Below are 19,831 nucleotides of genomic sequence, written 5' to 3'. Positions count from 1 at the left end.
TTAAGGGCGGTGTCGATGAAAATTACTTTTCTGTGTCACTAAAATTATAAAAGTAATCATTATTATGTATATTCGCTGTATAAACACACGATAACTGCTGCTTCTTTTCATTTGTATAAAGTAGAGTGTAAAGGATCGTTCCTTTACACTCTACTTTATACAACAAATATTTACAATATATATTTATACTTCAGATACGAAGAAAAATGAAACATAACCTCACATACTTAACATTGATAATGAAATGGAATTTCTAGAAACGAAACTGATACCGTATTTCATGAGGTTTTCCCTTCAAATTGCTTAAAATTCCAGGAACCCCTTTTGCAAGTGTTCCGTGTTGCGCGGCGAACTGCAATAATTATGTTGCAATGACTCACTGGAACCAAGCAATGTGGAAGTTTATTGGTTTTAGGTCGTTCACCTCTAGAGGGTGCAACGAAGTTTTGTTTTTTATTCAACGAGTAATTTCTTCTAGCGAATTTCGTTACGTACGTAACTTACATTAGATACATATTTGCTTCTTATAAAAAGCCATCGAGGCTGGCTTTAACCACAGCGAGAACTATAATTCAAGATCAGTTCATTATTATTTTAAGTATTTTTTAAATGCCATATTATTAGGTTTGATATTTTGTATAATTCATAGTTAATTATTTCTAATTCAACTAATAATAAATATAAAAGGAATTTGTCCAACGATCTAAATTAACTGTCCTCAAAATTCTATGATATCTATTACCTACGTAAATAGATATGATATCTATTACGTAAATAGATTTCAAATTTATATGGCAAAACAACTAGAAATGTTTATAAACAGGGTGCGACCATAACTCAGTACATAACAATACATCCCATAACCGAAGTAATAATGCTAATAGGTTTGGAGAACATCTGCTTCGTTCACACGTCGGCGTGTTGACATGTCATTACGGTATAGTCGGGTTATCGGATAATTTTAAAAAAAAGTCGTGTTTGTTTATTTAAAGCTAGTCATAACAGCTTGTACTCGAGTAAAGATAAACGTAAAATGATAAAAAAGGACATATGTTGTTATAACCTAAGTAAAAAAATATTGTCATTAAATGTAAATTATGATTAATTTTAATAAACAAGAGCAAGTATTGATTACTTCTGATCAGTATTTAAAAAAATAATTTTGGTGTGCTCAACTTAAAACAATCTGAGCTACGTGGGAGATATTTCAGGACTTATTTAGTTAACACGTGTCATAGATATTACAAGATCTAGATAAATTTAAAAACAAATCAATCAATTAATATTTATTTATTCTCACATTATACTTATAAAAACGATTATTTTTTTAATAAAACTACAGTTAACATATATGCGTGATCCAACGAAAAATACATGTCACAACAAATAGTTTGTTCAAAGCGCCTATTTAAATTACTTACAACGGTGCATGCGCAGCGGTCACGGCCGGCGTGTGCGCAACGTCCGCCGGAAACCACGCTGCAGTATCGCTGTGCTAGCGATAGAGAACTATCGTTTTGCTGACGTGCGTAATACGAGATATAAAACTTTACAGCTACTGGTAGCATGGCGAATGCTATGTAAACTTACCTATAATCATTGATATTCAATATTATTGTGTGATAAACAGGGCCAGATTAACCATAACCATTGTGGGTAGTATAGGCCTAGCGGCACCGCATCGCCTAGACTTTGCCTCTCCTAGGCAAGCCAAAACAGGGAAAAATGGTACTAAAATTCATTGATAATGAAATTGTTAGGGGTCAATATATCCAAAGCATACCATCACATAAGATACGTCGCAATTATAAATAACCCTACGTTTGGGTAAAAAAGATCTATTAGGATGTTAGAAAAGGCAGTCCCAAGACGTGCATAAGCAATTGGGTCCAACTTGGTTAATCCGGCCCTGGTGATAAACAATGTAAAGCAACAAGGTATGCTCTGTTGTTTATTTACAATGCAAATAAGGTATCTAGGTAGCTTTCAATTCAGCGCATGATATATTCTTATCAGATTTTCTTGGAGACGTACAGTTGCAGAATATAAACGAGAAATTTACTTCATATCAAACTAAACTAAACTTAATTACGCATTCATATAAGGATAATAATTATTCGCGGTTCTATGAATATTATAAGTTAATTCGGTGTTACTGATTAAAGATTTTTTTCGCTACATAGTGGACCAGTGTCTCAATAGCATACATCATAAACAATATTACCGACGTGCTTTGATCACGGCCATTTTATTGACAAGGTTACTTTAAATCGGTTATGATTACGACTGGAAGGAGTACATATGAAATTTTACTTACGTTCACTGTCCTGTTGGGGTAAAGAATATTTGAATTAATATTTATTAAATGCAATGAACGATGTATGTAATGTATGCGGTTGTGAGATTTATGTATTTTACAAAAAGCTTGGTGTGATTTGTAACTGTATACTTTAATATTTGTATTATCTAAAGTTGACTATTCTCAGCCGTCTTCGTAGTTATAGTATAATCATATTATACAAATACATACAGCATATATTTTTTGCGGTTAAAATGCTGATTCTATGCTTTGCATAAACCGCTATGTATAAATTGAATTTTTGTTTTTATAAATTGCTTAATAAAACTATCTTTTTACAGACACATCATACGAAAAGGCATGTCGGCGAGGTTCAGCCCCCAGCACGCCAGTCCCTGGTGCGCAGGCGCAACACAGTCCTTCACGTCTGGCCTCCTTCTTCTTCTCCAAAAGATCATTCAGAAGTAACCCTCTCAAACGGACTAAATCAGCAACAAAGCTAGAGAGGGAGCGGGCACTGGCGGCCGTGCCCACGCACCCAGCGACACACGCATTACGAACCTCAAGGTAATTTTAATTTCTAACAATGAAAGGTCACGACTGTTAAAACGTAATTATTTTTACAATGACTTTATATCAAACTAAAAAGTATATCCGTTTAATGCGAAGGACAGTTACAGTACAGAGAGTTACTCGTACAGAGCTTCTGTATATTTTGTCTCATAGAATCCGGTTAGACCGTGTTATATAATTTTGATAGATTTTACAATTTATTCCATACTAAACAATAATACTAGTAACTAAGTAGTTAGCTAGTGTAATTACCGATTTGAGGGTTACCTCTGACTCATACAATGTTTTAACAGTAAAGGGAGCTTGCGGCATAATGCGACACAATTCTGCCCCGCAATACAAAAGTAAAATTATTTTAACAAATAATTGAATACAGCGAAATAAAACTATTTAGAGCGTTATGTCGTGACGCCGCAACGTTACACGGGGTGTTGTAATTTAGTTAGTGTCGCCCCGCCCCGTATTTAACGAGGCGTTCTAAGTATTTGCTCGACAATAAACACGAAACAACTACCTTGATGTATCAACAAATTAATTAGAGAAAGGGAATGTAGCTGTATGTTGCTATATTTAATCACTAAATAATATGCAAATGGCTAACGTCCACGACATAAAATAAGTAAATTAAATTGAATTATAATTTAAGAACCAAAAATTAAATACAAAATTGTAGGTAATTTAATTAAATGTAAGTGTAAAACTTAAAAATATTTTCTCTTCCATTTCAGATCTCATGAAAGTCTTCTATCGGCCCATTCACCGGCGGTGTCCACGATGGACCTCGGACCACCTAATCAGGTAAATGATCCAACTGTAATAAATAACGTAATTAAAATTTAACATACTTTCTCTGTAGGATCATTGATTATAATATTTGTACGTTCGTTGATTTTCATAGTGCCGTTGATAAAACATCAAGTTATAATTTTATTGATTGTACAATGAACAAGCGTTTCTGTTGATGTTTGCATTTTACCTGACTCCTGAGAAATCTTACATAAAAATATCAAACGTAGATGTTCCGTTAACTCTCACTTTGTCGAAAAGCTTTTATCGACGTATTCCGTACAGAGTCCCAGAAGCTTTAAAGAAATATATAAAATAAAAAAAGTTTTTTCGAAACTTGAACCTGTTGAAATAAAATCAAGATGAAGATTAATCTCTCGATACACAAAAATGTCTTCTTTCAATATTTGTTGCACAGAGACGTCATATTAAACTGAAAGAGGTACATGTATACATCATTTATCATCTTCAGTGTCATGTACATAAATTATAGGAGGTAAAAATTATACATAACAAACATAGTCGCTTTCGAAACTCTGAATCACACTTAAATAATAGCTGGGCTGTATCGCAACATTACTGAGCACTATCTTGGATCTCGATATGACGCATAGTTCCAATTTTGTAAAAAATTAAAACGAGTTAGACTCGTGAGTCAGTTTGCAATCAAACTCACTAATTGTTATTTTATTTTCTCGGTAGGAACTTAGTAACTGTTAGTATTTTTTTCGTGGTTATAAGTAATTATATGGACATCTTTAAAGTCTAATAGTCGCCAGGTTTCGCGTTAAAGGCGAGGGTCAAAGAGTTCAAACGCCGTTCGAAGATTATCTATCTTAAAAGTTACCGATTTGCTCTTTAAGGTGAAGGGGGTTAAGCAGCATTAGTTCTGGGTTACTAGTATCAAATAAAATTAGTAAACAATTTGATACATTGTGCAAATAAAAATGAAGTTCCTGGTTATTTCATCTCATATTAAATTGTTTATTTATATAATATATGAGACAAACAACAAAAAAAAAACCCGCTGAGTTTCTTTCGCCGGTTCTTCTCAGGTCAGGGTATCTTCTTTTCCGAACCGGTGGTAGTGTTTCAATTGACCATCAATAAGAAAGTGAAATGCTTCTATATTGAATAAAGTTATTTGAGTTTGAGTTTGAGTTAACGTAGTAATATATTATGTATTTTTGCATGAGTAATATATTGGTTTACTGGCTAGTAATTCATGCATTTTTCTCTAAATTGCAGGTTGAGATCCGAGCTCTACACTCGTCGGTTTTGGGCAGACCACACTGTTTCGCATTGAGCGCTGAGAACCGCGCGCCTCGATATTTCGCGTGCGCCTCACGAAAGGAACGAGACCGCTGGATATATAGGTATTTATTTATTTTTTATTGTATAGGTTGGCGGACGAGCATATGGGCCACCTGATAGTAAGTGATCACCATCACCCATAGACAATGACGCTTTAAGAAATATTAACTATTCCTTACATCGTCAATGTGCCACCAATCTTGGGAACTAAGATGTTATGTCCCTTGTGCCTGTAGTTACACGGGCTCACTCACCATTCAAACCGCAACACAACAGTACTGAGTACTGTTATTTGGCGGTAGAATAACTGATGAGTGGGTGGTACCTACCCAGACGGGCTTGCACAAAGCCCTACCACCAAGAACGTTTTTTACGAAGATTTATTTTATTTTGCTGTCGTTTCTTTTGTATGTGACGGTCAGAAAAAAAAAACTTTTAAAAAAGATATTATCTAGAATATAGTTAATATTTACCGTAAGACTTATCCAATAGCTTTTCTATTCTTAATGAAAAAAAAATAAGACCGACTCCAACATTCTTTGTTAAAAAAAGTATTTAACCCTATACTAATCTTCATACATACTAAAGCAATAATTGTCCATTTCAGTTTACGGCAAGCGGCGCGACCGGATGAAATTCGCACTCGCAGATGTGAGAGGACCGTAAAGCTGTGGCTGCTGGAAGCAAAAGCCATTCCTCCCAAGAAACGATATTACTGTGAAATTCTACTCGATGACACATTATATGCAAGGTTAGCACGTTTATGATATTTATATATTTCTATATCTATAAAAAGCCCTAAGCGTCAATTCGTTAGTTCAATTGTAGTCTTTGTTACGATGATCTAAAAGTTTTTATTTGTGTTATTACATGCGATGTACATATGATATAGTGACTATGAACCACAGTAGAAGTGATTGCATTCGCTAATAAATAATTATATAATAAAGTTAATTAAGGTAACAACGAAATTTTGATTATTTTTTTAAATAAACAAACGTTATAAAATAAATATAACTTTGTTTAGTAATAAATTGTAACCAAGCGAAGTCAAACAGGGTTATATATATAAAACATTAATTTGTTTTTATAAATATGAAAACTAAAATATATGGAATGAAAAACGTGTTATCTCTTTCTAGCAATTTAAAAAAGTTATAAGGGCATGTCGTAACTAATGTTATAATAGAAAAAGCTTTTTTTTTAATTTTAATTTTGAATTTTGAAACGTTTGAATATCGAATCGGGTATGCGAAATTATTTTTAACGTAACGTTTGTTTGTCTGACTAACCAATTGACATCGATTAAGAGAATTGCGAGATCAATTTAGGTACCATCGAAGAAAAAATAAATTTAAATACTCAATATTAAATCATTTATTTCATGATATAATGTGTTTAGATAGTAATCTTATAATACTGAGATCATTAATAGCAAATAATAATATTAAATGGAAGCTGAACTTCAAGTTATTTTTAGATATAAATTTAAATTATTCACAATAAAATCTTTTTTGTTATTTAATAAATAACTATTATAATTTATCATTGGAATTATCACCAATAGTATAAATGCATTTAATAATTATTGTTGCATTGATTGTATCAACTTGTTATAAATTTATTTTAAAGTATTCTTTTACTTGGTACAATGCTATGGTAGTCTAGAATGACTTGTAGTACTATATTATTTCCGCGTTTGAATTTTGATATAGATTTCATAAAGTTTTATTTTCAGTTTCTATTTTATTTATATTAATAATATTAATTGAACTGAGATATGTGTCTATCCAGTAGTGTTTAACAAGTAATGTATTTCGCAGATCATCGTCAAAGCTGAAGACGGAGCTGTGCTTCTGGGGCGAGGTGTACGAGTTCAGCGCGCTGCCGGCCGTGCGCGCCATCCACGTCAACGTGTACCGCGAGCCCGAGCGCCGCGCGCGCAAACGGGACAAGCACGCCCTTGTCGGTCAGTGACCCTACACATTTTGTCGAGAACAAATCGCGTTTACAATAATTAAAGTACATCAAAATACCGATGTTATTACCTAAATTAGATTGTTGAATTCTATATAAATTATTATTTATAGGTTAATTAGTAGGTTAAGTGAATGTTGTAACATTATTTTGGAACAAAAAACATTTAAACCTAAAGAAAGCAATTGCTTAATTACTAGGATGAACTAAGATTCAAACTGAGTTAAACGAGGACAATGCATTTGTTGATATGCGAATACGTTCACAGACCGGTCAGTTTCAAATAGCAGTATCTGTATAGTAAGCGGCGGATACCACGTGTGCCGCGCTCAGGAGTCACACTTTTATGTGATTATTTGATTCCGGTCAATTCTGTCTGACTGACGATGAATAAGGTTAAATAGATTGAAATAAAATAGCAGTATAAAAAGTTAATTTAGGAGTCATAGTAGTAGTTTCAGTGATATCAATGAAAATATTTAATCTAAAAATGAAGTATAAAATGATAACCAAAGAAGCATGAGTATATCATATGATATGGTTGTCGTGATGTCGCCAGGCACCGTCCGCATCCCGGTGGACGACGTGTCGTCGCGCTACCTCAACGAGCGCTGGTACCCGGTGAGCGAGGGCGACAAGCCGCAGTCGCCCGGGCGCGCGCCCGCGCCGCCGCCCGCGCTGCGCATCAAGTGCCGCTACCAGTGCGTCGACGTGCTGCCGCTCGACCACTACGCGCGCTTCCTCGACTACCTCAAGAGGAACTACCGCCGCCTCTGCGAGTACCTCGAGCCCGTTATCGGTTAGTCGCGCGATTGAACTATATATAAATCTATGTTAAATTGTAAATATAAATAATTCATTTCATTTTATAAGATAGTAGCGTCAATTCACAGTAAGGCATTTTACAACAAATAATAAAGATTACCTTTATTTATAAAGTGAGTAGATTTACTTTCCATTGAAGCATAAGCCTAACTAAATAGTTATTATCACAGCAATGAGTGTTTCTCGACTTGCTATATAATTAGTACGTGGTACGTTTCAGGCGTGAAAGCGAAAGAAGACATAGGCTGCGCGCTGGTGCTGTGCATGGCGGGCGCGGGTCTGGCGCCGCGCTACCTGGCCGACGTGGTGGCGCTGGACGTGCGGCGCACGGGCGACCACTCGCTCACGTTCCGCGGCAACTCGCTGGCCACCAAGAGCATGGAGGCGTACCTGAAGCTCGTGGGCGACCAGTACCTGCAGGACACGCTGGGCGAGGCGGTGAGCGCGGCGGCGGGCGCGGGCGCGGCCGAGTGCGAGGTGGACCCGCAGCGCGCGGGCGGCGGCGCGGCGCTGCGGCGCCAGCAGGCCGCGCTGCGCGACGCCGTGTCGCTGGCGTGGCGCGCCATCGCCGCCTCCGCGCCGCGCTTCCCGCCGCCGCTGCGCGACTGCTTCGCCACCTTCCGCGAGAGGTGATGCCCCACACTACTGACAACTTTGTTGCGCGATGTTTATAACATCTGTTGTGTTACATGCTAATTATAAAGTAAATTAAACTGACTATTTTATAGTTACTAACTTATTGAAAGGTATTTTTTTTTACCATATGTACCACAGTTGGTTTTTCTGATAAATTTTTACATCTGAGTTAAATCCTGAGAACTAGTTGGCATGTGCCGTGGTTGAATCGAATTGGTCGAATTATTATCGTCATAAACATATATATACAACACGATACGCATAAAAAAATTAATATCTGTAAAATAACAACTTCTTAAAAAGCATCTTTTAAAAATGGTGTTTATTTTGTTTGACTTTGATGATAAATTATTTTTATTTTTGAGGTTTTTAATAACATCTTTAAAATTGTTTTTCCAGGCTATCGTCAATGGGCCGTGAAGATATATCGGATAACTTAATTAGCGCATCGATTTTCCTTCGTTTCCTTTGCCCCGCTATTCTCTCTCCAAGTCTATTTGGAATAACTCATGGTAAGTTAAAATATTTATTATCATTTCGAAAATTCCAGTGACAAACATTAAAGTTACTGTAGATTGGAAACACAATTTATTCAAAGATTTGGAATATCCTTATTTTTTTCTATAGAAACTTATTTTTTTATCAATATGCTGTATTGATAGATTCACTCACGAAGGCTCGCTCTAAATTGCGTTAATGGTTAGTTATAATTAACAATGACCTTATTAGTCTGTTTGTTCTAACTTAATTTTTTAATATTATATAAGTTTTTAATAGTGTTTTTAAAAAGTGTTATTGTGAATATGCCGATGGTGTTTCAAGTAAATAAATAAATAAAATAAATGCTTTTTTATGGTCTTTAAATTTGGTCGTTTCAGCACAAAAAACTTTTACGTTTAATAACACGATGCTTTTGACAGAATACCCGAACGAGCGAGCAGCGCGTAACTTGACGCTGGTAGCGAAGACGCTTCAAACACTGGCTAACTTCACGCGCTTCCAAGGCAAGGAGGCGTTTATGGAGTTCCTCAATGATTTCCTCGAACAGGAAGCACCCAATATGAAAGCTTTCCTTCGATCGATATCTGTAAGTTCCCTTGGCTTGTTGTTTGTGATATTGATGATATGGTTGATTGGAAATGAATTCTCCTTCGATAGCTTCAGATAATTTTAATGATGACTTATTACAATGGTGGAAAAAAAATTAAGAATACGTATATAAAATTAGGTGTTGTTCGTTAGCAAATTTAAAGTGCGAATGATACCCCGTCCCGCTCCCTACATATGAGGGCCTATGCTCGCCGTCCGTCTGTGTGGCCAGTGTCAAGATGTGTTGCCAGGGTAAATTATTAGATGCATAGACACTTGTGTTCTAAATGTTTTATACCATCTTGGTAGTGGTTAGGGACAGTTTACTCTAAGAATAAAAAGTGTATATATTATTACACAGTTATATGAAGTAATGTGTAAAATTGTAAAAGTAGGGCTAATTTATATCTGATATATTCTCTCCAGACGCGACCACAGGAACAACAGCAGTCACAATCCCAACAACAGCAGCAACAAGATGGCAGCCAACGTAACTCGTCAGCATCGCAAGGTTCCATCACTGGTTCAGAGGGTTCTAGAAGCGAAGTAGCAGTGGATGCTGATCCAGAATGGGCGCCGCATGTTGACTTGGGGAAGCAACTGGCAACGCTGCATGGATTGTTGGCTGATAGTTTACCTAAACTTCCTGCTGGAAAGATACAGGTTCGGATCCTTACTAAATTCTCAATCAATTATAACAATATGCAACATATAGAGAGTAGATAATTAACAGCTTCGTAAACAATTTAAAGTCAAATGAAAGGTAACTATATAAGCGAATCATTCATTTAGAAAAGAGGCCAATTTAAGCTTTTTATTGCAGGAGCTGGATCCATTGTCTGAAATCTTAGAGGACCTTAATAAGAGATTGATGAGCAATGATAACGGACCGGCACCAGTAGGTGATAATATCTTTAGGTAAGTATTTACAATCATGAATTCTTATTTGAAATTAGAAAACACAAGATTTACATTTTTTTATTATTCTAGATTCAATGATCCTACTTGCAATACACCAACAAAACAAAACGTCGACGCACCGACCAATGGTCCACTGAACAACAATTTCGCTCACAGTTCACCAATAATGAACAAAAATGGCGTTCAGTTCAACATAAGCCCATCTAAATCTAACGCTGAAGAATCTAAGTACAAAGGATCTTATGTAACCGTATCGAAATCGCCCAGTTTCAATTTACGCTCAGCTACGCTTCCGAGGAATGGATACGGATCGAGTCCTGTCAATCAAAACGTTAATCCGGACCGATACAGTTCTCAGTACAATAACCAAGAGCACTGCGTCAACTTAAAGGTCGTTCAAATCGGCTTCGGCTCAGATCAGTATCCCAAAGGCATCAGTAACGGCATCAACGAAAGCTTGGAGAGGAGATTCCAGGAGAGATACAAACCGAATAGCTTCAACCAGCAAACGCACTACCACAACTCTAACTACAACAGCACTGAAAGATCGCCGAGCAGTGACAGTATCAATCACAACTACAGTGCCAACGACATGCAAAATATTATGAAGGAAACTGCCACGTTGGACGAACTGTCGGACCTCTTGAAGTATGCGGACGATTCTGACATAGTCGATGAAAAAATCATGAATAAGAAAAACATGTCGCAATCCAAATCAAACAATAACAACATTATTAATGGAAACAAAAACTCTTACACTAATAACGGCTCAAACGTATCAATCAGCGGATTATCGAATGTCGCGAGCTCTGGATATCAAAGCATTGCAACATACAGCCAAAGTTCTAGTCCCATCGAAAACACAACGCACTTACATCAGCCGTACGAAAACGGCGGACAACCTATGAGTCGTTATTCACAGCTAAATTACCAAAAACAGAGGGATAAGCAGTATTACGACAGTAAAAATGAGAAGTTCTATCCAAAGAGCCCAGTGCAACAGAAGATTGAGTATGATATTCAGAAATATGGTATACAAAACTTCACAACGGCTGACAACGTACAAAGCAACACAAATGCCAACACTAAAATAGCTCCTCTCGTTTTCACGAATCCTGTCTACAATATGGAAGATAATCGACAATCGCAGGAAATCAAGAAAACCAATGAGAACAGAAACTCCAAACGATGTCCATGTGGCTCATCCAGTTCATCCATCGATGAGGAGGGTTTGAGCACTGACAACGTGGAGACTAACTCCGAAGAGGGTTCTACCAACTTCAACGATGATGGTAGAAACTATGACCAACAGAATCGCAACAATACCCACCGAAAACTCACCAGAGATAATTGTAATTACGAAGATTTGTACCAGAGGAGTAATCAAAGTCACTCTCCTAGAATAAGGGAAGATGAGTCTTCTAGTAATTCTCCAAGTTTGAGAAAAAGTAGTAAAACACGAATGCCTAGAACAAATCCTATGCTCTCCTACTCGACTAATCAAAATCAGCTTAACCTTAAGCACTTCGGCCAAAGAGGCGAGTCTTTGTATGAAAGTAAACCTCACCACATTTCCACGGATTCTGGTTATCCAATGAGCAGATCTGAATCAAACGTGGAAGAGGTAAATAAAGAAATGTACCGACTTCAAATATCACGAAGTCAAAAGGCGTTGTTCAACATGGAAAACTCGAAGAACTCACCCGAAAAGTTTTTGACGGAGAGTTCTATTCCGGAAACGAACTATCCCTTGGATAGAACGTATTCTGGCGCGAAAGTATCGAGTAGCAGGTTGAACGAAGATTTGGAAAGACACCAGGATTACTATGGTGTGAGAGAAAGAAGAGAGTCGCCTTCCAAAATGTTTAATCGGGAGTCGCATTCTAGTGAGGCTAGTGAACGAGCGCCGGTGAGGACCGAAAGGGAATTGCCTGCAAGAGATAAGTTGCAGCGACGGCTCAGCTTAGAATCTGCAAGGGAACTCACGGACAGCTCTGACGAAGTGGACGAAACGTTATACAGTACAACTGGTAGACGACGCACCAAGCACCACAGAACCATTGAACAGGTCGGCTATCTTTTAAGCATTTATTAGTACTTAAGGAAAAATGAGCATGATTTTTACAAAATAATTATTATCTTTCAGTATGAACGTGAAATAGAGAGGCTAAAATGTTCAGTAGAGATGCTGCGAGGACGTCTGGGACCAACAGACTCTGGTCAGGACCACACTGATGCCAAGATGAAGGCTATAATATCCCGGTAAGAAAATTGTAAAAAATTGAAATTGATTAATACCTGAATTTGAGATGATAGACACAATTTACATTATTATACAATATCTCAATAACCTTTATAATTTGTTTGTTAAATAAGTGTTTCAATGTAATTTCAGACTGATTTGTGTCGAAGAAGAGCTTCGGCGAGAACAGCGCAAGATGGCGGCTGCGCTGTCACACAAGCAGCGTGTGATCGAAGCGCAGGAGCATCGCATCGCAGCTCTCGACGAAGCGAACACGAGGCTGCTGTCCGCACTCGTGCACCTGCAGCAGCGCGCGCCCCCCGCGCCCGCACACAGCACCGCCCACAACAACTCGCACTCGCCCCACTCGCAACATTCACATCAGGAACTACAGATATGAAATTTCAATTAGAGATGATAGTGTTGCTAGTAACTTGTAGTTTTGGAGTTTTTGAAATTTTTGTAGATTTCCGTACGACTGCCATTGCTCCTGACTATCTTATAGGCTATTCCTTCACGATTTCTTTATAATAATTAATTGCATTATGTGAAGATGGTTTTATATTATTGCTAACCCCTCGATAAACTTATAGGGCATTTGTAGAACTAGACGCGGTTAACTTCCTCGATAGACAGGATATATTTATTATTCAGACTAACAAACAATTGTCTGCACAAATCAGAGTTTTCTATTCGATTGAATTTGAGCATTTCTTATAAATCTTACAATTAAAATAAGCTTATATATTTTCGTGTAATTTGCAATGATTCTTGTTGTATGTCATTTTTTTTAAATACATTTTTTAATCACAACCATTTACTGTATCATTAATGTGTACTTTTTTGTTGAATGTTGTTTCTTTAGTTTTAATGTAAAATGCTTTAAATGACATTAACATTTCGTTCTTTATCAGTATTCTGTAAGATTAATTCTGGTTTAATGTTTTCACAAGTGACAATTATTGTTTTGTTTTTTTTTTGTAACAATGATACCAAAGACGTTGAATATCCATTGGACGGTAGAGTTGCTAGTTACGACAGTTTTGGAAATCGTGTCCTATTGCTGCGATACTGAGGTCGCTTTTCGAGATATTATCTGTAACTTTGACATTACTCCTTAGTATTTAGAAACTGTCCTGACTAGCATCTATGCTCGTTCTAAACTAGAGTGGTAGTGGGAACATTAGCGCCCCCTATGTCAAATTCTAGTTTTATAATTTAGAATGTTATAGATTTTATAATAATGTAAGACTTGTATCATAATATTGTAGCAAATATGCTTATTCGTAGTGAAACCGATTGAAAAAGAGAAATATTTTTAATACCCTCGAGTATTAGTATGAATGTAGAGTAAAAATTAAATTGATATGAAATTATGATTGAATAACTCTAATGCATTTCGAAAATGCTTTGAACAAATTCAATACCCATCATATTATATTAAATTAATTTTATGCATTGCAATTTATACGGAATCAACAACTTAGTTGTTTTACAATGGAAATTATTTTTAAGCCATAACTTTGTAAAATACCTAAATAGGTATATTATTATAATATACTTATCACATTAAATTATGGATTACGTATTCAAGACTTTTATTTTTTACGACCCTACATAATCATAATTTCGATTATTAAAATAGAATTATCTGTTTAAATAATATTTTGAAAATGTTAATGAGAATAATAACGTCATAATAGTCAAACGTATTACATCTTCTGATATATTGTTCTAAAATTGGTTTAATAGTTTCCTTCAGATAGACATTACAAAAAACAAGTTTTTAATTTAATTGTATAGACAGGCATACGGCTTACTACACAATAAAACACTTTCTAACTAACAAATTAGACACTTGTCACTTTGGAAATGGATGTCGTTATTTGCACAAGCTGTTTCGATTAACAGCAAATATTAGGTGATGCTCTAAAACTTGTTAATTCATTTAATGTAATGTTTAATGTTTCTCGAACATGGAAAAACAAATCATCATATCACTTCCATTACATTTATGAATAAAAATATTTATTTATTTTATATAACGATTATTATTTTAGGACGTACCTATGTTAAATTTTTATCTATTTAGATTTTTTGATAACCAAGGATCAGCCTTTATGAGGCATGTACGTATTTACTATTATTAAATTGAAAATGAATTGAATGTCAAGTGATTTAATGACAAAAAGTTAATCTTGTGACTCGACACCGTGGGGAGGACAAACATATCGCTTCTTGGCCATAGCAAACTTACGTTCAAGAGTCTCTTTTGTGCTATATGGATGCATTAAGTGCAAATCTTCTATGCGACCATAAAGATATGAAAAATATATTTCACGAAACTTTTTATCCGGGAATTCCGCTTGACACATGGTCCGCCACAGCAAATTGTTTATTCTTGCATATGACCGATATAGCTCCAATTTATATTGAAAAGTGAATTTTCGGAATTTATCATTTAACTCTTGTTTATATATCCAATTAGTGTGACCAGAATGCGTTGGGTCTTTCTTAGGAGAAACATGTCCGAAACTCTTTTGTGCTAATGTCAAGAACGTCTGCCAAAAAGCTATACTTTTGCGTAACATTTCTTTTTTCGCATATCGCGTGTAAGGTCCATAAATGCGCATTCTCATCCACTCTATCAATTCGGGTACTAAATGAATATCTGGTAATTTAGCCGCAATATTCACCCGCCTCATTTGGCGCAAGGCACATTTTAAGTAGTCTTCAGGTTTCGGAGCTTCACCGAGACACGTTACGGAAGATCTTTTAGCTTTTTTCTTTTTCTTATCTTTCTTCTCGAGGACAACACCATCACCTAAGTGAAGCGCGCTGTCTGTGTCCCAAATTCTTTTGAATTCTTTTTCGATGTAAAGATGCTTTTCATCCAGGTTGTAAATCGTTTGATAGTTAAATTGATAAGGAGAAACTTTCGTTGCCTTTTGAAAGTATGGGAGTTCTTCTGGACCGAACGTGCCTTCGTTTCCATAATCGTAATGATGTCCGCATACGCATTTATTTTCCTTCACATACTTAAACACGGTGTTTTGCCATTTCTTGACGCAATCACAAGGTTCAGGTTTCGGAGGTGGTGGTTTCGATCGGAAACCACAATGTATGTTAATGTACTCTCCGCCGATATAACTATAACCACCATTAATCAGATCACCATCTGGGGGTAATATAGAAACATTTCCAAGCACGAATACTGTTTTTCCGTGTATTTTATAAACACCGTTGATCTGATATTGCGCATTCGGAATTCCAGTATTAGGAGCAGTAAGTTTTCTTCGTTTTACACTTTTAGTCGGACGTGACATGCTGATACCGTAACTTTTCTTTACCTCTACACACATTTTAGAACCTCGAAGTTTATGAACTTGGCTTCTTTGAGTAACAGTCTTTACAGCGACTGTGGTAACCGAAGCGTATGGTTCAATTTTCACGAAACCTGCTAATTTATCACAAAATGAGCGATGTTGCTTCTTTTTAGCTGGCGGAGGTGGAGCCGCTTGTGTCGGTGGTAGGCTCTGGTAGTTGGGAACGGTAGGCTCTTCTTCATACGGCTCGTTAAGATCATCTAAATTTGGAAGAGGAAGTGGTTTAAATGGTTTCTTTTTAGGTGGTAAATATAATACCGCAACCATATCTTGCAAATACGGTGATTTTAAGGGCGTATTATTTTTTGATTTTGGTTTTTTCTCTGGTGCTTCTTTTACATCTGTAGCCTGAAATCTTTTTTTCAAAAGTTCCAGTAAGTTATCAAGGCCAAGGTATAATATGGCCGATAAGATAAGTCTAGAATTAAGGTCGTAAGATGATCTTTTGCCTTCTATCGGGTGTCCGTACATAGTAAGAAACAGTTGAGCTAACATTTTTTTTGGGTCATCACGACCAAAATGAACACAATTCATGAGGTCTCCATTGTGGGGCCTTGGGTATAATCCGAGTTGGCGCATAATATTTGCAGTTCTCACAGGACGACCTTCAAGTATATCCTGATAAATAGAGAATTCTAAAGAGTTTAATGCGTTTCTTTGAGGTACACTAAGGCCTTGCAACCACGTTGGACCGATTAGTTTTTTTACAGTTTTTAACACATTTTTTTCTTTTCGTCTTCGGATATCATTAAGTTCTTGCATAAAAACTTGTCGTTCCCGGGTATGCCTTGAATATAGGACCTGCATGTGACGCTGCTCCTGCATCTCATGGCTCTGCTCGAGATCTCTCCCTTTATGCGGCATTTTAAAGCAAAATTATATTTTACCACAAAATATTTAAATTACCAGCACGATTTTGAAAAAAATAATATATTCATAAAAATACACATATATATGCTATAAAAATGACAACTTAAATGTCAATATAATATTTTTTTATAATTTGACATTTTAGCCCAAAAAGGTAGAAAACCGCATTATTGTATCAAACATACTTTACATAATTTCCTAGATACACTGCCATCTGTTATCGAGTAGCTAGAACTGAAATTTTTGTTTTAACTCTTTGTCATTGCACTGTTTTATTTTAAAGTATTATTAATAAATCTCAATTTGTTCATTCATCAAATCATTAAATAACAGTATTTTTAGTATTACAATTAATTTAAGTCGAATATTAAATTTCTTATATACACGTATACCTTAACCCTTTTATATGAATGTTACAGTCATTTAGTTACTATTTAATAAACAAGTTAGAGTAAGATATTTTATTGTATTGAAGTGGTTTATCATTTTCCTTTTATTGGAATGAAGTCTTACATTATCTAATACGTTTGTTTTATTTATTCTTCAACATTTAAGCTACCAACTACCCACAGTAACTTTTGACTGGTTAAAACATGAGCCACCGGCTTAGGAAAAAAATATAATCAGAAATAATGGATCAAAATAAAGCATTGTAAAGGGGAACCTAAATTTATTTAATTTTGAATGTAATTATAAATTTCAATGAACAGTTACAGAATTATTAACATAATTGATCGCTTCGTTCGCAATCCCTTATAAACTCTCAAGATATTCTTAACATCACGTAGTACAAACATTTCGTAGGTACTAACATAACAACCAGCCTATAAATTTCCTACTGCTGGGCTAAGGCCTCCTCTCCCTTCGAAGAAAATGTTTGGAACATATTCCACCAATGTAAGTTGGTGGAATACACATGTAGCAGATGTTCTCACGACGCTTTCCTTCACCGCCGAGCACGAGATGAATTATAAACATGGGTAACAACTATAACCCTGGATTCGAACCCGCAATCATCGGTTTAGACGCTTGCATTCTAACCACTGGGTTATCTCGGGTATAAAGCTTCTATTAAACCTATTTTTAAAATTCGAACATCCCTTTTGTATCATTAAATATTTTGAGGAATATTTTAAAGGAACAATAACCTAAATCACTAATAGCTAAAAATAAAAACTTTAACATAAGATGGAAACGATTCCGATTCAGTTATGTAAAATAAAGTCGCATTCACACGTCGCTGTTACGTCAATAAATCACGTTTAAATTAATAAGTAACGGGCATCAATATCGGAGCGAAACTATTTGTTAGTCATACACATCGGTGACGTGCGGTCGCGATCAGCTGTCTGGAACTCGGCCGGTCCACGACCCGCGGGGTTGAACGCCCTGCCATCCATCACCTGAATAATTCCTCACCTCATTCATACGCACCGGCGAATCCATCTCAATATTTAAGTCCATACATTGATCCGGAAACCATCAATCAAAGGAACTCTTACCGCAAATGTAAAATCGATCTATTGAGATAACGTAAATATCACTAGTCAGTGAACGTTTACTAAATGCACTTTGCACTGTAGAGGGGGTCTGGTTTGTAGTCGCTTACAGAAAATTGTTGAATAGCGACATATCTTTGACACTCAGACAGATCGTCCATAATAAGCCTCTATTAGACTAAGACTCAATGTCTTCTTAATTTCCATGGAGTTGTGTATTTTCTAATCAACAAAAAAACCAAATAAAATTTTCAGAAAATAAAATTACGTATTTTTACAATTATTAAAAAAATCTACGTTTATCTATTTTTATAATATTTTTTTTACTAAATTTTAAAGTGAATACGATAATGTAAAGTAATCAAAATTCCTCACGAGTTAGCAATTCAATTCTATTAAGACCGTTATCGTTTGTTAAACGAATATAGTGTGAGTAGTTGTATTTGGTTCCTAAACTCCGTTGTATGACCTTTACTCATAGTATATAAGTTCAATAAATCCGAACTGTTCTGTCGTAGGAAATAATTTTAAGTGATGCTCATTGTCTTAATTATGAATTATGATAGCTTTGATCTTGATGTACTGGGGGCATGGTCGATGTAAGTTTATATAAACACCATCTAAACTCCTATACTTGCTGCAATCTGCCTGCTGTACCAAAAATATTACGATTAATAAAAACGTCAAAATTCTAAAATATTATTTGAAATTATGAAATGAATGAATTATAAATTGAACTCGAGATTTCAACAAATATTTGATTGTGTAAGACATGTGTATGGCAGAACAATCTAATATCTCATGTGTTACATAAAACAGCGTAACATCTAGTAATTTTCCGAAAAAGCCGCGATTCGATAAGAGGTAGCAATGCCATGTCCGTTTAAGTAACACGATGCCATTGGAGGTATTACGTATTATTTTTTGCTGTAGCAATACCTTTTCGGGTGCGTTGAACCCGACTTTCTTGGTTTTCTATTGAACAAGATACTATCTATTGCCTAGGCAGGGCTAACCGGCGCATGCGACGTTCACTTTCCACGTGTCAGGAAGTAGGTATCTGCAGCACTTTCACTCCATTCAAGATCAGAGACCGCTCCGCCGAGCGTTGTTGCTTCTAACAATAACTCGATACTATTGTTTACGACTTAGGTACTCTTCATCGGTCATAGCCTTATATTTAATAACCTCTAACTACCAAGAAAGTAGCTTCTGTTTTACTAAAATAACTTTGAAAACCACTGTTCTCTTTAAGTTTTCAGAGATTATTGTATACATCATACGATTAAATTAATCGTTATTTAAATTTAATCGTACGAAAGTTTTTACATAAAATGTAACCGGTTTCAGCGATTGTTTTCATAGAGCGGTTTCAGGCGCCATTTCCCCAGGGTCAGTGACCGGACTCTTATGT

General features: G+C 35.9%; 2 protein-coding genes across 16 annotated transcripts in view; one reads left to right on the top strand and one right to left on the bottom strand.

Annotated features, from left to right (window-relative positions):
* The window catches only part of LOC124540273 (ras GTPase-activating protein raskol), a 133,919-nt gene extending 119,669 nt beyond the window's left edge, over nucleotides 1-14,250 (top strand). For all 15 annotated transcript variants that reach the window (XM_047117786.1, XM_047117794.1, XM_047117754.1 and 12 more), the window contains 14 exons: nucleotides 2,641-2,866; nucleotides 3,601-3,670; nucleotides 4,907-5,034; nucleotides 5,580-5,723; nucleotides 6,796-6,941; nucleotides 7,509-7,748; nucleotides 7,995-8,403; nucleotides 8,810-8,922; nucleotides 9,331-9,497; nucleotides 9,926-10,162; nucleotides 10,323-10,417; nucleotides 10,490-12,488; nucleotides 12,567-12,682; nucleotides 12,816-14,250. In XM_047117786.1, coding sequence (XP_046973742.1) covers nucleotides 2,641-2,866; nucleotides 3,601-3,670; nucleotides 4,907-5,034; nucleotides 5,580-5,723; nucleotides 6,796-6,941; nucleotides 7,509-7,748; nucleotides 7,995-8,403; nucleotides 8,810-8,922; nucleotides 9,331-9,497; nucleotides 9,926-10,162; nucleotides 10,323-10,417; nucleotides 10,490-12,488; nucleotides 12,567-12,682; nucleotides 12,816-13,062 — 4,337 coding nt within the window. In that variant the 3' untranslated portion in view covers nucleotides 13,063-14,250. The remainder of the gene's footprint in view (nucleotides 1-2,640; nucleotides 2,867-3,600; nucleotides 3,671-4,906; nucleotides 5,035-5,579; nucleotides 5,724-6,795; nucleotides 6,942-7,508; nucleotides 7,749-7,994; nucleotides 8,404-8,809; nucleotides 8,923-9,330; nucleotides 9,498-9,925; nucleotides 10,163-10,322; nucleotides 10,418-10,489; nucleotides 12,489-12,566; nucleotides 12,683-12,815) is intronic.
* Nucleotides 14,251-14,361: 111 nt separating this feature from the next.
* Nucleotides 14,362-16,997, bottom strand: LOC124540422. The gene has a single exon (XM_047117962.1). The coding sequence runs from the start codon at nucleotides 16,910-16,912 to the stop codon at nucleotides 14,855-14,857; it is 2,058 nt and encodes a 685-aa protein (XP_046973918.1). The 5' UTR covers nucleotides 16,913-16,997; the 3' UTR covers nucleotides 14,362-14,854.
* Nucleotides 16,998-19,831: the final 2,834 nt, after the last annotated feature.

This window comes from Vanessa cardui, chromosome 2 (genome assembly GCF_905220365.1).
Source record: "Vanessa cardui chromosome 2, ilVanCard2.1, whole genome shotgun sequence".
NCBI lineage: Eukaryota > Metazoa > Arthropoda > Insecta > Lepidoptera > Nymphalidae > Vanessa > Vanessa cardui.
Note: the sequence above shows the minus strand (reverse complement) of the source record. Positions and strands in the feature narration are given on the sequence as shown.